The following is a 16,335-nucleotide window of genomic DNA, read 5'->3' as shown; positions in this document are numbered from 1 at the left end:
GGAAACAATGTAATCTATGAAGAACAACATCTTTTACATGTTATTCGAAAGGTATTATTCGGATGGATAGGTTGGGTCTCACTTCCATTTGTCGTTAGTTCAAATCTCGAGTTTTGTTCGGTGGATTTTGATTTGTTTAAGGTTTTTTTTGTGTTTTTATTTAGGCCTTTTTCTTAGTTAGCATTGTTTAGATATGTTGTCCTGGTTCGGTTGGTTGTTGGTGTTGTTTTTTGAGAGGGTTTTATTTTATTTATCAGTATTCTCCCTTTTGCTTATCTTGTAATCACGGTATTCTTCCGCTAAAAGTAATGGCATATTAATAAACAATAAGAGGTACCACCCTCTTTTTAAAAAAAGAAAAAAGAAAAAGAAAGGGCCAAACACATTCATATATATATTCAAGTCTTGAATATGGGCTTAATTAATTTATTGATCCACCAATCTAAATTCAACATTTTGCATTATATCTAAGGAATTTCTGAGGCCGTAGAAGCAATGTCACTCCATCATTATCAAACCCGACTTCTGTCCATAAATCATAACGGTGCTTCCAAGCAATTACAAGAACTATTTCATTGACTTGGCATTACTCCCACCTTTCACACACACAAACAAGAACAGATGTGTATGTCTGTATATATGCAGAATATTGAATTGGTCAAGTTGAATACATACACATAATAGTGATCTACTCAAGTCCTCGATATCTTAATTATATGTAGAAATTGCATTTCCATCCAAATGGAAAATGGATGGATTCCTGATCGATGCATTATATTCAAAGCGTAGTGCGTGTGGCTGTGGTTTCTTCTCACTGTTCCACCATGCGTTGGAACTTTGAAGGAATGGCCCTGCCATCACCATCACCACTCATCCATACAAACACATTGACTCAACAGATTTAATATATTAACTAATTGGATCTGCATTCTATTAATCCTGCACACTACAAAACTATCTCTCTCTCACTCTCTCTGAGACAGCACAGCACAGAGCCACAGAGACGATCGAAACATGAAGATACAAAGCAGTCAAGTCGTCTTTGCTTTGCTGAATGTTGTGTTCTTTCTGAGTGCCATGGACAAGATGATGACACTAGCGGACGCCAAGAGCAACGTAAGTCTACATATATATATATATATATATATATATATATATATATATATATAATATGTTCATCACATTTTAATTATATGTATGTATATTACTATTAATGGCATGCATGCATGTAATTCCCAGCAGCAGCGCTCTACAAAAATGAAGAAAATTTAGAAGAACCCCAGATCATGAAAATCACTTCGTTTGCAATTGCTTATCCGAATTTTATCATATTTATTTACTTAATTAAACGTTAACTTTTTTCATTAAATGAGTAACTTTTTTTTATGATGATTAAATTTAGAAATTCATGAATTTGATTTTAATGATGATCCATCTACGTAGGTTCACATCATTTACCTGGGCGAAAAGCAGCACGATGATCCCAAACTCATCACCGACTCACACCACCACATGTTGGCTTCCGTTGTTGGGAGGTACATACCTCTCTCTCTCTCTCTCTCTCTATATATATATATATATATATATATATATGTTGAGAATTCTACTTGTGAGTTTGTCCCACATTGGAAAATTAGAGTAGATTATGGGTGCTTATATACATGGTTGGACCCAAGACCCAATAGGCTTAAGCTTTTGGGTCAAGTTGGTGTTTATCCATGTGTATTAAGTCCACTCATAAGCTCCTCTGATCCTAACAAATGGTATCAGAGCCGACGGTTCGTAACTCTTGGCAAGCGACATCATAAAAGTCGAGACGTGAAACTAATTCTCCTGACGTGCTAACAGTTGGAGGACCAAGTGTGTGACCGATGCCAATAAGGATCATCTAGCCCTGAGATGGATTCGAATAGAGTCAAGACGTGGGAGGTAGGATTGGTTCGGAGGCATGTGAAATGCAATCTGAGGCACGTAAGGCATCAGTGGTAAGGCCCACTTGAGCAATTGTTGGGGAATTGAGCTTACTCCCATAAGGGAAATGGTTTCCGTTCAAGGGAGAGCGATTGGAACTCACAAGTGAGGGGGAGATTGTTGAGAATTCCACTTGTAAGCTTGTCCCACATTAGAAAATTAGAGTGGATGATGGGTGCTTATATACATGGGCCCAAAACCCAATAAGCTTAAACTTTTGGGTCAAGTTGGTGTTCACCCATGTATATTAAGTCCACCCATAGGCTCCTCTAGTCCTAACAATATATATATATATTAAGTAGGAGATTTATTCATGGATGGATGGATGGATCTATGGAGGCGAAATATAAAAAGAACATGAGTATTAAGTTTTATTGTTTTTCTATTTTTTTTAGTTATATTAGTTTGTATTTAGGTATAGGAAATTACTATTTTGTCCATGGGTATTTGCTTATATAAACCTTGTTGTAACGACCTTCAAAATTTTTATCATTTTTTAAAAAAATATATATACAATAAACATTCCTACACAGCGGAAACACAAATCATAAAATCATTTATATATAAATTGTACAATACCAGAATCTAGAATATACAGACCATGCAAAAATATTCCTCCAGTGTCATCTACTCAAAAAGATATATAGCTATGACAAAAACTTACCCTATAACCAAGGTGATCTAACTACTTTCTATCCGCGAGCCTGATCTGCTCGCCTAGATGGCTCACCTGAAAATGGTAAAGTAATGGGGTGAGTCGACGCTTAGTAAGTGGAAATATGCTATTGCTAGTGTGTGGCAACTAAGTTAAGAATACTTTTAAAAATACCAACTGAATTGTAATGCAATAAATAATCTGTAAAACATATCTTTCAAACCTTTCTTTCTTTCTCAATTAAAATATACTGTATCATATGTTTTCTACTTTTCATACTGATAATATATCATACTATTCTCATCATACGCTAGAAAACTGTTTTCATACATATAACTATTCTGTATCCCTGGAACTCTGTACGTCATGATTTGACCCCTTATGACAGGATTGTGCGGCCCGTAGGCGGGACTCTATCTGGTCGGCCCTCCAGATAAGTTATTATACTCTACACTACCTCAGTCCGGCCAAACTGCATCCTCTCCTAAGCTCGGGATTGGCTACTACCTCGTTAAGCCGATCCCCTCAACCCAGTGTACTGGGGAGCTACATACTCTCTGAGCACGGCTGACGGTACCCACATACTATCTGAGATATGTGGTTGCACTCTATCTGTATCTAGCAATGGTACCGTGCTCTGTAATCTGTATCTGTCTGTGTATCTTTTCTCAGGGACCTGATACTATATACATATATACACTTTTACTGTTTTCATCATGTTTCCAAAATTACCGTAACTCCTTCTTTCTGTACTGTAAATGCTGTAATCTCTGTATATATAACATTCTGTATAAAATTGTGATACACATACTGATCTGAATAAATATGCATACATGTATATATATATATATATATATATATAAATATCTGTTCATGAAACTACTCGTATAAAAACTGTATATGCATGTAAATTTTTCTGTATATGTATATCCTTATCTGTATAATTTGTATAATCTCTCATTGAGAATGAGGCGTTACGTATTGCCGTCCCTCAATTCAGTATAGTATGATATATTATAATAACTGTATAAATTTCTCTCATAAAAATCTACTCAAGCCACACAAGCATTTAAACTCATATTCTAAATCAAATACTGTTTCAAACTCATATTCTAAAAATTCTGTATAGTAAAATGGTGTAGTTATGCATCTATAAAATCTCTAATATCATTACAAAAACTCATAGCATAGCATATTTCCCTTACCTCAGCTTTGAAAAGCCCCTATAAAAATCTGGCTCTATACCCGCAGGATTCCTAACTTAACATCCTGAAAACACAATATTCCAAAACAAAACATCAGTATTTCTTAGTCTACATCATTTCCTATAACTATTAGAAAGTCAAAAACTCAATAAAAGATCTTATCTTGAATTTGGGATGAAATCCAACTTCATTTTCTCGACGATCCGCTCCAGCAACCTTATAGAGAATTCCACCAGGAGTGTCGTGGTAGCTTCGGATCGTCGATCCGGCGACTAGTGGGGCCGAAAATGAAGAGAGAAGGGAGAGAGAGTCGTAGAGAGAGAGAAAGAGAGAGGAGAGAGAGAGCGGCGAGAAATATGATAAAAATCCCGATTTTCCCATTTTTATACTGCTGGATTTGTCGACGAGACACGTCACTTCGTCGACGAATCCTTCATTAAATTTGTCGACGAAGCCTTGTATTCGTTGACAAAATTCAGGCTGCCTTGCAACCCCTCTTGGTACTTTCTTGTCGACGAAGCTCTGTATTCGTTGACGAAATCCTTAAAGCCTTCGTCGACGGAACCCTGTGTTTGTCGACGAAGCTTGGCAATTTCCCGCAACTATGATTATTTAATATTATCTCAAAAATGCAATGTCGTCGGTGAAGTTTATGACCTCCTTCTGTTTCTGTATCTATTTTCTCTCCCTCATATTATTAAAATGTTATTATTCTTTGGGTCACTACACTTGTACTGTTCACAGTTTGAGAATAGAATTGAAATTCATTTTTTGATATGGTATCAAAGCATTTCCTTTAAAAATTTTGAAAAAAGCCTCAGATTTTGTTGCTAAGGCAACTGATTCAATAGAAACAGGAGCATTTCTAATGCCTCGTTGTCTCTCTTCTTGTATAACAAGGGAAAAAGCCTTATTAATAGAAGGCAAGGGATCCATCATCAATATTTGACCTCTCACATTATCAAAAATATCATTAAGTCCCATAAGAAATGTCATAAGGTAAGATTGATGATGATATTGAGCAAGAACATTAGATGAATTGCATGTGCATCCATGACAATAACAAACAGGTAAAGGCTGATAGTTCATAAGTTCATCCCACAGCACCTTTAAATCTGTAAAATATATGCTCACATCACTTTGATTTTGGCACAGGGCAGAAATAGCAGTTTGCAACTCAAAAATCCGAGGTCCATTGCCTTGCGAGAAATGCTCATTCCAGATTACTTTGTAGCCATTGTGGTATTACTGGACATATTATTGATAAATGCTACAAGTTGCATAGATATCGTCTTAACTATAACTTCAAGGATAGAACCAAGGCTGGATCTGCTTTTGTAAATTCAGTTCAATAAGCTTCTGTGGTTAATGATAATTCATCCACCCATATGTCCCTTACTATAGATCAGTATCAACAATTGTTGGCTCTCCTCAAGCCACAGTCATCCTCCACTTCTATTTCTTCAGTCAATATGGCTTTACTACCAAATTTTTCAGGTCATTTCACTTTGTTTTGTCTTGCTACACATTCTTTAACTCCATATACTTTGATAATTGACAGTGGTGCTTCAGATCACATGGTTCATTCTCCAAGTTTATATATTAATCCACCAACAACAGTGTCATATTTAGTCGAATTACCGAATGGTACCTGTGCTAATGTCACACATATATATTGGTGAGATTATTTTCAGTCCTACTCTCCTCCTGAAAAATGTACTTTGTGTCCCTACTTTTTCACTCAATTTGATTTCAGTCAGCAAGATTACTTCTACTTTAAATTGTCGCTTAATTGTTCAAGCTGACAAATGTTTTCTGCAAGACTTGGCAACTTGGAAGATGATTGGGACGGGTGAATTGCAAGATGGCCTATACAAATTGAATACTTCCAATTCCTCTCCTGATTTGCACAGTGATTCTTCTATTACTTGTGTTTCTGTTCATCAAAATGTATCCTTGTGGCATTTTAAATTAGGACATCCTTGTTTTTCCAGATTACAACTTTTGAATAAACATATTCCTTATTTGTCTTCTGAATTTGTTACATGTACTACCTGTCCTATTGCTAAACAAAAATGATTACCCTTTCTTGATAGTAATAATAAATCTATTATTCCTTTTCATTTGATTCATTGTGATATATGAGGACCTATGTCAATTTCAACAAAGGAAGGATTTTGGTACTTTCTTTCCATAGTAGATGATTTTTCTAGAGCTACTTGGATTTTTTTTAATTAAATCAAAATCAGAAGTTGGTTCTTTGTTACAATATTTTTTTGTTCATGTAAAAACTCAATTTTCTTCAAAAATCAGAATTATTAGGTCTGATAATGGACCTGGATTTGCTCAAAAATCTTTCTTTGCATCCAAATGGGTTATTCATCAATTGAGTTGTGTTGCTACATCACAACAAAATTATGTTGTGGAAAGGAAACACCAACATATTCTCAATGTGGCATGATCTTTGCTCTTTCATGCTAAGGTTCCTATCTCTTTTTGGGGGGATAATGTTCTTATAGTTGTTTACATCATTAATAGAACGTCAAGTCCTGTTCTTCTTAATAAGAGTCCTTTTGAACTCTTATATAATAAGCCACCTTCTTATTCTCATCTAAAAGTGTTTGGATGCTTGTGTTTTGGTTCTACACTTTCTCATAATTGAACCAAATTCTCTCCTAGAGCTGTGAAATCAATTTTTCTTGGTTATCCCTCTCATGTTAAAAGCTATAAATTGTTAAATTCGGAAACTCAGGTTTGCTATATTTGTAAAGATGTGGTATTTCATGAAAATGTGTTTCCTTTTGACAAATCTTTCTCCACATCTTTTCCTTCTTCAGATATTTCTTTTTCTCTAAATTTTTCTTCTGTTTGTTTACCCACATTTGCTCCAGATTCTGAATTTCCTGCTTCTTCTTCTACTCCAGCTTCTGACCTTCCTGCTCCTTCATCTACCTCAAATTCAGTCTCACATTCAGAGCATTCTTCAATCTCTCTTCCCCAAGTTGATCCTCCTAGGAGATCAACTCGTGTAAGGCATCCTCCTACATATCTTCGGTATTATCACTATCAATAGGCCATGTTACAATTTCCTAATTCCTCTCATTCACAGGCTGCTGGGCTCTTTTTTCAGTAAACTCCCCATCCTATCAGCTCTTATCTATCTTATGAGAAATTATCTACTTCTTATAAGCATTTTTTTCTAGCCACTTCTATTCTTTTTTAACCTAAAACTTTTTCTCAAGCCATTTCTTATCCTAAATGGAGGATTGCTATGCAAGAGGAAATTTCAGCCTTAGAGCAAAAGCATACATGAGATTTAGTTCCTTTACCTATTGGCAAACATCCTGTGGGCTGTAGATGGGTCTATAAATTGAAATTTAATTCTAATGGCAATGTTGAAAGATGTAAGGCTCGATTTGTTGCTAAAGGGTACACTCAATTAGAGGGTTTTGACTATCATGAGACTTTTAGTCCTGTAGCCAAACTTACTACCGTTCATCTTTTTCTTTCAATTGCTGCTATTAAGAACTGACACATTATTCAAATGGATTTGAATAATGCTTTTCTTCATGGTGACCTTCATGAAGAGGTTTATATGGACTTGCACCAGGTTTTGACAGCAAGGGGGAGCCTAATATGATTTGCAAACTTAAAAAATCATTGTATGGTTCAAAACAAGCCTCACGACAACAGTTTGCTAAATTTTCTACTACTTTGACAACTGCTGATTTTACTTAATCAAAATTAGATTATTCTCTTTTTTCTAAGATTGAAGGAGCATCTATCATCATGCTTTTAGCATATGCTGATGATATTCTAATTGCTAGCAATGATGTTAATGCAATGGATTCTTTAAAGACTTATTTGAATAATCATTTCAATTTAAAAGTTTTAGGCCCTTTGAAACATTTCTTGGGTCTAGAGGCTACTAGGTCTTCTAAAGGGATTCACTTGTGTCAAAGGAAGTATTCATTAGAAATTATTGAGGATTGTGGCTTGCTTGGCTATAAACCAACTAATACACCAATGGATCAGAATTTGGTTCTTGATTCTAGTGATGGTGATGAAGTAGATCCTTCTCAATACAGACGATTAGTTGGAAGGTTGATATATTTGACTATAACAAGGCTAGACATTACTTTTTCTGTTCAAAGGTTAAGTCAATTCATGAGTAAACTTAGAACATCCCATATGGCTGCAACTTATAGAGTGGTGCAATATATCAAAAGTAGAGTGGGTTTGGGTTTATTTTTCTCCGCTATTTCAGATAATTTTCAACCGAAGGTTTATACAGAGGTCTGTTACTAGTTTTGCTGTTTTTCTGGGTGACAATCTAATTAGTTGGAAGTCCAAGAAGCAGCATACTGTTTCTAGATCCTCAGTTAAGTCAGAATATATACAGGGTTATGGCAGCTACTGTTTGTGAAGTTATTTGGTTAAAAAATTTGCTATTAGATTTTGGTGTTAAGTCTCATCATCCGGCTTTGTTATATTATGATAGTCAAGCTACAATCCAAATTTCTTTCAATCTAGTGTATCATGAAAGGACTAAACATATCGAATTGGATTGTCATATTGTAAGGGAAAAATTACAAGATGGAGTTATGAAGCTATTTCATGCAAGATCAAATAATTAGATAGCAGATACTCTGACCAAGGCTATTGGGTTGTACCAGTTTAATCATTTCATTGGCAAGATGGGACTAGTGAACATATACAGTCCATCTTGAGGGGGAATATTAAGTTTTTCTGTTTTTATTTTCAGTTATATTAGTTTGTATTTAGGTATAGTAAATTACTGTTTTGTCCATGGTTATTTGCCTATATAAACCTTGTACTGTTCATAGTTTGAGAATAGAACTGAAAATAATTTTCTGATAGTGTGATTGAGAAATTGCAGGAGATTTTGGTTTAATAAATTAAGTAATTAAACATGCACGTACTTACTGCGCGCAGCAAGGAAGCTGCAGCAGAGTTGATGGTGTATAGCTACAAGCATGGTTTCTCTGGGTTTGCGGCCAAGCTTACTGAGCCTCAGGCTCAACTATTTGCAGGTGCTTATTTATTATTAATTTACTCTCCGCGTTTCTTCTTCTTCTTCTTCTTCTTCTTCTTCTTCTTCTCCAAAAAGTGATCGATGTAGGATTATATGGTCAACTACACACAAAATCGAACTATATAAAAGGATTAACAAAAATACGGTATTGTCGTTTATTTTTGTTCATTGTTTTTCTTCAAATTTTCCTCCAAATAATTATTCTGGTTTATTGATTCGTTAGAAAACGTAAATCAAAATCGAACTATTTAAATGATTAACAAAAATTCGGTCTTGTCTTGTTGTTTATTTTGGTTCATTGATTTTCTTCAAATTTTCCATCATATGTATATTAAATAATTATTCTGGTCTATTGATTTTCATTTTGTTATCGCTTTTATTAGAAAAATTATATAAGAGACCCGCCTTTTTACATGTCAATGTACCTGTTTTTGGATGTAAAACATGCGACAATAAGTTTTACATTTATTAACATAGAATATTGGATACGTTCAAAAAAATAAATACATAGAATTATTAATTATTTTAATAGAACCAATATGATTATCAAATATATATATATATATATATATATATATATATATATATATTGCTTTTAAAAGAAAGATTCAGTTTTATTTTCGCATATTTTAGTCTATTGTAAAAGCTCCCTACTTTTGGAATATGGTTTGAGACAAAAAGAGACTTTGAAGTTTGAGATTTTTAGTACATTCAACATCGTTCTTGAATGATATATAGCTATAAACTAAGTTATATATAGATCATTAATGTTCATTTTTTTAGAGCATGCCTTAAATTCTTATACTCCTGTATTATTTTTAAATGATAAAGTTGAATGAATTTATTAAAACTAAAGCAAGCTGATTCAAGCCAATAGCTTAAGAATTTATACCCTGTACTCTTTCCCAAGGGGTAAAATTGAAGGGTATGAATATATTTTTTTTCTTTTATAATTGGCATGAGGTTGAATGTATTCAGAGTTAGAATTAAGTGTAGTGTGATTTTGATATTTATGTGCTTCAGCTTGATTAATAGTAATTTCTCCACCGACCGACATAAAATAGAACCATGTAAATCCTTGTGTGTGTGTGTGTTTTTTTTTTCGGTAATGTATTTCATCTAGTTTGCTTATTTGATTTACAATTGCATTGATTTGAAGTTTTCATAACAAGGTTGCCAACAAGGAAAGTTAATTGTGTTAGCTAGCTAAAATGATTATCTTATAAATATATATTAATACAAATTTAATTGTTAACTTAGAGTTACCTGGTGTGGTTCGAGTCATTCCCAATCACCTTCATCCGTTGCAAACAACTAGGAGCTGGGATTTCCTCAACCTTTCTGATCATTCTCCTTCCAATCTGCTCCATGGAAGTAATATGGGTGATGGAGTCATCATAGGCATCCTTGATACAGGTCCGTATCTAAGCATTCCCTCACGAGAAAAAAATTTGATCCTTCTGAATGTCCAACATAGTCCTCTCATCAAACCTTCTCATCTAATAAAAAAACACTTCAATCAATGAGTTCCACTAAATTATATGTGGACTTTATGATGTGGAATCCATTGTTTGGAGTGTTTTCATTTGATGGGAGGACTGATGAGAGGACCATGTTGATCCTCCTAGAGGACCTGACTTTTTTTCTCATCATTCTATTTAACATATATGTGTGTGTGTGTGTGTGTGTGTGTGGCATGGTTTCTCCACCAAAAATTTGAATTATGTCATACTAATGTTTGAAACCATATCAACGGACCTTGACCCACAAAAGCACACATCTTGCTTGTGCAAGTTTAAGTGCTAACACGCATTCCTGATTGGTGGAGGGTTCCAAATCTTATATATGAAGAAACCGTTCCATAAAATTATTTCTCATTTGAGGTAGCCACGCATGGACAAAAAAAACTAGTATGGAACAATGTGAGAAAGGTTGGGAGCATGTCCCCAATACCTTGAAAACTTGATAGCTCATTTTAATTGATCATAAACAGGAATATGGCCAGAATCTAAAGCTTTCAATGATGAAGGGCTTGGGCCAATCCCATCTCGTTGGAAGGGAGCTTGTGAATCAGGACAGCAATTCAATGCTACAAAACATTGCAATAGAAAACTCATCGGAGCACATTGGTACGTCGATGGACTTCTTGCTGAGTATGGACAACCATTAAATACCTCAATAGATTATTTATCTCCGAGGGATGCTAATGGGCATGGAACGCATATAACCAGCATCGCTGGTGGCTCTTTTGTGGGCAATGTTAGCTACAAAGGCCTTGGTTTGGGCACCATAAGGGGTGGTGCACCCCGCGCTCGACTAGCTATGTATAAAGCATGTTGGAATGTGCTCGGTGGATCATGCTCTGCTGCCGATATTCTAAAAGCCTTTGATCAAGCAGTACATGATGGGGTTGATGTCTTATCACTGTCCATTGCATTTTCCATTCCTCAGTTCTCTGACGTTGATGCGCGCGGTGCAATAGCTACTGGTTCCTTCCATGCCGTGGCCAAGGGTATCATTGTTGTTTGCGCAGCTGGAAATGAAGGACCGTTAGCTCAAACTGTGAAGAACACAGCACCATGGATCTTAACAGTTGGAGCTAGCACCATGGATAGAGCATTTCCTACACGTATTACCCTTGGAAACAATAGAACTACATTGGTATGTATGTATCTTCTCTTATATATTTATATGCATATGCGTGTGCACTGCGTGTGCACTTATTATGGTAACAATTAATTAGTAATTTAACCATGTATACCCTAACACTATAAATAAGTTTTTGAAGCAATTATTGATGATTAATTGGTGTTCAAGGATGCTTTACCTGGAGTTCATAAGAAATTATGAAAAGTTTTTGCATTGATTGTGAAAGGCGCAAATAAGAAATTATACAGGAACTGTCCCTCTACGCATCTATGAGCCTGTTTTTGGATATGAAATATGTGGTAGTTGATTCCACATTTATTAATATTAGATGTAGAAGAAGTGAGACATATTTGTCACATGTTTCATATCTAAAAAATTGGTGCATATATATCGTGGAGGGGGTAAACTCTATATATCACAAAGAAATTTTGACAAGTAACTACTAATTAGCAATCCTATGATTTGTTAAAATTAATTTATTGAATTTGAAAAAAGAAAAAAAGCCAACTAAATTCAACAAATCATGTGAATCCATAAATATGTTGTGATGAGCTTTTAGTGATGAATGGCAAAATGGTATTGTAAAGGGGTATTATATATGAAGTTTTCATGTATGGCTATATAAATTGATAGTTTTCTGAAATAAATTTCATTCTATAGTGTGGTCGGAATGGTTGAAATTCTAAGACAATTTAACTCCGTAGTATAGCTGAGATTTCACACGTCTCTGTTAATGCAAACACACTATCCATTAAATCATGTAAAATTTGTCATATTTTTCTCTTCACTCATTTCTCTTGTACTTTTCAGCGATGTATGTGTTGCGCATGCACACGTATCCTTACAAATTAAATTATTTTCACAATAGAAGTTAATGAGGCTGGCTGATATTTGATTTGTTTTGTGTTTGATAATTGGTAGGGTCAAGGCCTATTTGCGGGGAAGGAGAGTGGGTTCAGGGGCTTGGTACATCCAGAAGCCAAGGGTACCCTTGACCCAAATTCTGCAGGGTATATTTTTTGATTGTCTGAACTTGCTTGTCAATTACTGGTCATGATGCATAAATTACTACGTAAGTATGTATATGTAAGTAATTATACGGGTGCAACGCTTGTAGCATTTGTGAAGCTCTGGAACTTGAAGGCATCTCTGTTGAGGGGAAGGTGGTTTTGTGCTTTGCTGCCGGAGCTCGATGGCCTATAACGGCAGGAATTGCTTCATCAGCGGTGAGGGCAGCAGGAGGCGTTGGAGTGATCATTGCCACCAATCCCAGTGATCTTCTATCTTCTTGTGGTGATGACGATTTCCCATGCATTGAAGTGGACTACGAGACTGGAACACACATTCTTTACTACATCCGTTCTAGCCGGTGCGTACCACCGCCGCCGCCGCCGCCGGCATTATCATTATATAAATATATATACATATATACTTCACTTCCGTAATTACTAATGCATACCATCAAGCCCTTCTTAGTTTAATTTCCATCTCTGACTTGGTTAATTTGTGTGTTGTGCGTTATGTGGTGGCACAAAACGCGTGCAGTTCTCCTGTGGTGAAGTTAAGCCATTCTAGAACTCTAGTGGGTAAGCCTGTGTCGGCGAAGGTGGCATATTTCTCGTGTCGAGGGCCCAACTCTGTTTCCCCAGCAATTCTCAAGGTAATGTATATATTAACATAGCTAGTATTCCCATAAGCGCTTGTCAATTCTCATTCTCTTTTTGTTTAGTTTGCCTCAGTCTCACCGTTTATCTGTTATTGCTTAATTGGGTGTGAACTGCAGCCGGATATAACTGCGCCTGGAGTAAATATATTAGCTGCTACGTCTCCCCTGGATCCATCGATGGGTGACAGATACGCAATGTTTTCGGGAACCTCAATGGCTACTCCTCATGTCTCTGGCATTGTCGCACTCCTTAAAGAATTGCATCCTACTTGGTCTCCAGCAGCTATTAAGTCTGCTCTACTTACAACTGGTATGCATATATGTTTGTAAGTTTGTGTGTGTGTATAACCGATCTGAACAATGACAAACGAATCTAATGGCATGGGTGCGTGCAGCATGGAGGTATGATGTCTCTGGTTTCCCGATATTAGCCGAAGGAGCTCCTAAAAAGATTGCTGATCCATTTGATATGGGAGGTGGCATTGTAAACCCAAATGGCGCTGCGGACCCTGGCTTGGTATATGACATGGGCATGGAAGACTACATTCTCTATCTCTGCGCCATGGGTTACGACATTTCTTCCATCTCTTGGCTGGTACGACGAGAGTCCAACGCAACTGTACTATGCCCCAATGAGCTGCAGAACCTCTCCGTCGTAAACGTAAACCTGCCTTCCATGACCATACCAAACCTCAACGGCGCCATCACCCTCACACGAACTGTGACAAATGTAGGAGCCATTGAATCTAATTACAGTGTGGCGATCGAACCACCAATTGGTACAACTGTGGAAGTGAGGCCAGAAGTGTTGGTTTTCAACGCCACCGCCAAGAGCGCATCCTTCACGGTGGTCGTCTCCTCGGCTCTCCGGGCAAATACAGGATACTACTTCGGGAGCATAACTTGGACGGACGGTGTGCATGCCGTGAGAAGTCCCATGTCTGTTAAAATACATGCTTTTGTGGAGAACAATTAATCAGAGTTATTAGAAGCAAATGCGGGCTAGATGTCTATGCCATATATATAATATGAAGTAATATAGAATCACAAATAGGAGGGGAAGATCTCCTGTATATTTTCCTACATATATATAAAATATGTATATGTGTGAGTGTTTTGCCCTATTTTATATAGCATAAATATTTATTCTAAAAGAGTAACGGACTGCAGGCACTACTTGGTATCATTTTTATTGTCAAATTTTTATTTTAAATGTTATACATGTTAGAAGAAGGAGAGTCGTTGCAATGATAGAAGAGGGAGAGTTACTGCAAAGCTGCTCGAGTTTCTCATTGAAGGATATATGAATATATATATGCACACGAAAGGAGAATATTAAAACAAAAAAGAATTTGTTACAGGTTGTTAATAACAAATTACAAGTAATAACATATTACAAAGATGGAGATTCTTGCACACCAACTGTTTGTGAAAATGACTCTTTGTGTGCGGCTAGGTTATATAGTTTAATACGTCCATTGGAGTCCAACGGTGTATCTACAATATTGAGACTTGATTTGAATTAAAGAAATTTGTTAGCAACCAATGGTTGTGTTAAGACATCCGTAATTTGATTTTTGGAGCTAATGAAAGAGACTTTAAGCGATCTGACAGCCACCCTAGCTATCTCGAACAAAATAAAAATCATTATCCATGTGTTTTGTTCTTAAGTGAAAAACTGGATTAGCTTTGAGGTACGTCGCCCCTAGGTTGTCACACCATAAAGTAGGAGCTTGAGAAAGCTTGATGCCAAGTTCACACAATATTATTTGTAGCCAAATTAGTTTAGCAACTTTGGAAGAGTTTACAAAGAGCCTTGGGATCTCAGCTAACATTCAGTATAGCGTTTCATCTCTAGACTGATGGACAGTCAGAGCAAACAATTCAGATTCTGAAAGATATGTTGCGGGCTTGCGTATTGGATTTCGAAGGTAGTTGGATTCAATATTTGTCACTAGTGGAGTTTGCTTATAATAACAGCTACTAGACTAGTATCGAGATGGCACCGTATGAAGCGTTATATGGTCAAAGGTGCCAATCTCCACTGTATTGGTATGAGGTTGGTCAAAAGGCAAATTTTGGGGTCAAAGATTATACAACAAACTTCTGAGAAAATCAGACTCGTCCAGGAAAGAATTAAAATAACTCAGAATCGGCAGAAGAGTTATGCTGATACTCATCGACGAGAACTAGAGTTTGGTGTGGGGGATAATGTATTTTTGAAAATTGCACCAATGAAGGGAGTTATGAGATTTGGGAAAAAGGGCAAACTAAGCCCTAGGTATATTGAACCATTCGATATACTGGAAAGAGTTTGTCCAGTTGCCTATAGGATAGCGTTACTTCCGGTATTGTCGAGGATCCATGACGTGTTTCACGTGTCTATGTTAAGAAAATATGTCGCGGATTCGTCGCATGTGATAAGTTATGAGTCATTAAAGCTTAGAGACACTTATCATATGAAGAAGTATAAGTTCAGATTCTAGACCGAAAGGAGCAAGAACTACATTCTAAAAAGATCCCGTTGGTGAAAGTACTCTGGTGTAATCACGTAGTTGAAGAAGTTTCATGGGAATTAGAGGAGCAAATGCATCATAGGTACCCACACTTATTCAGCTAGGCTCAGCATGAGGCAGGTAAGTATTTAGTTGTTTAGAATAAGCTTGTTTAGTTTAAATCTATCTGTATATGGTATTCAAGTTTTGAATGGTTTTGGGATAATTTTTATCTAACTACTTGTAATCTCCCAGAAATCTTTGTTGTAACCACGGTATTCCTCCGTCATAAGTGAGGGTAATTAATAAATTTGGCACGGGGCGGCTAAATTTGTTGAGCTCAAGAAAGGTCGTTGACGATTTTGAATTATCGAGAGCCGTTAAAGAAAAACACAGTAAAAATGGTTTGGTTAAATACCAAACCATCGACGGTTTTATCTGGGACAGCAGCCTATAAATAGAACTTTAGTTCATTTTTTTGGGAAATTCTCTCTCTCTTCCTAGGGCTGTGAATCCACTCTCTCTCTCTCTCTCTCTCTCTCTCTCTCTCTCTCTCTCTCTCTCTCTCTTTCTCTCTCTCTCTCCTCAAATTCTCTTCATTTTTAGGCCAGATTGAAAAACAAACACCATTTCGGGAT

The 16,335-nt window shown here is 36.2% G+C and overlaps 1 protein-coding gene across 1 annotated transcript; it reads left to right on the top strand.

The window, feature by feature from the left end:
• Positions 1–803: 803 nt before the first annotated feature.
• Positions 804–14,356, top strand: LOC131158810 (subtilisin-like protease SBT3.3). The gene is made up of 10 exons (XM_058113695.1): positions 804–1,116; positions 1,444–1,535; positions 8,788–8,885; positions 10,148–10,303; positions 10,881–11,548; positions 12,458–12,546; positions 12,654–12,905; positions 13,082–13,196; positions 13,320–13,512; positions 13,598–14,356. The coding sequence occupies exons 1-10, from the start codon at positions 1,015–1,017 to the stop codon at positions 14,176–14,178; spliced, it is 2,346 nt and encodes a 781-aa protein (XP_057969678.1). The 5' UTR covers positions 804–1,014; the 3' UTR covers positions 14,179–14,356.
• The last annotated feature ends 1,979 nt before the right edge of the window (positions 14,357–16,335 follow it).

The sequence above is a fragment of the Malania oleifera genome, chromosome 6 (genome assembly GCF_029873635.1).
Source record: "Malania oleifera isolate guangnan ecotype guangnan chromosome 6, ASM2987363v1, whole genome shotgun sequence".
NCBI lineage: Eukaryota > Viridiplantae > Streptophyta > Magnoliopsida > Santalales > Ximeniaceae > Malania > Malania oleifera.
The sequence above is the reverse complement of the archived record's forward strand: the minus strand, read 5'-3'. Positions and strand labels throughout refer to the sequence as shown.

Bases quoted from the DNA above. Each gene is read 5' to 3' on its own strand.
- LOC131158810 (XM_058113695.1), top strand. From the start codon at position 1,015: ATGAAGATACAAAGCAGTCAAGTCGTCTTTGCTTTGCTGAATGTTGTG. The intron at 10,304-10,880 runs GTCCGTATCTAA...GATCATAAACAG, and splicing joins CATAGGCATCCTTGATACAG to GAATATGGCCAGAATCTAAA. The intron at 12,547-12,653 runs GTATATTTTTTG...CAACGCTTGTAG, and splicing joins CTTGACCCAAATTCTGCAGG to CATTTGTGAAGCTCTGGAAC.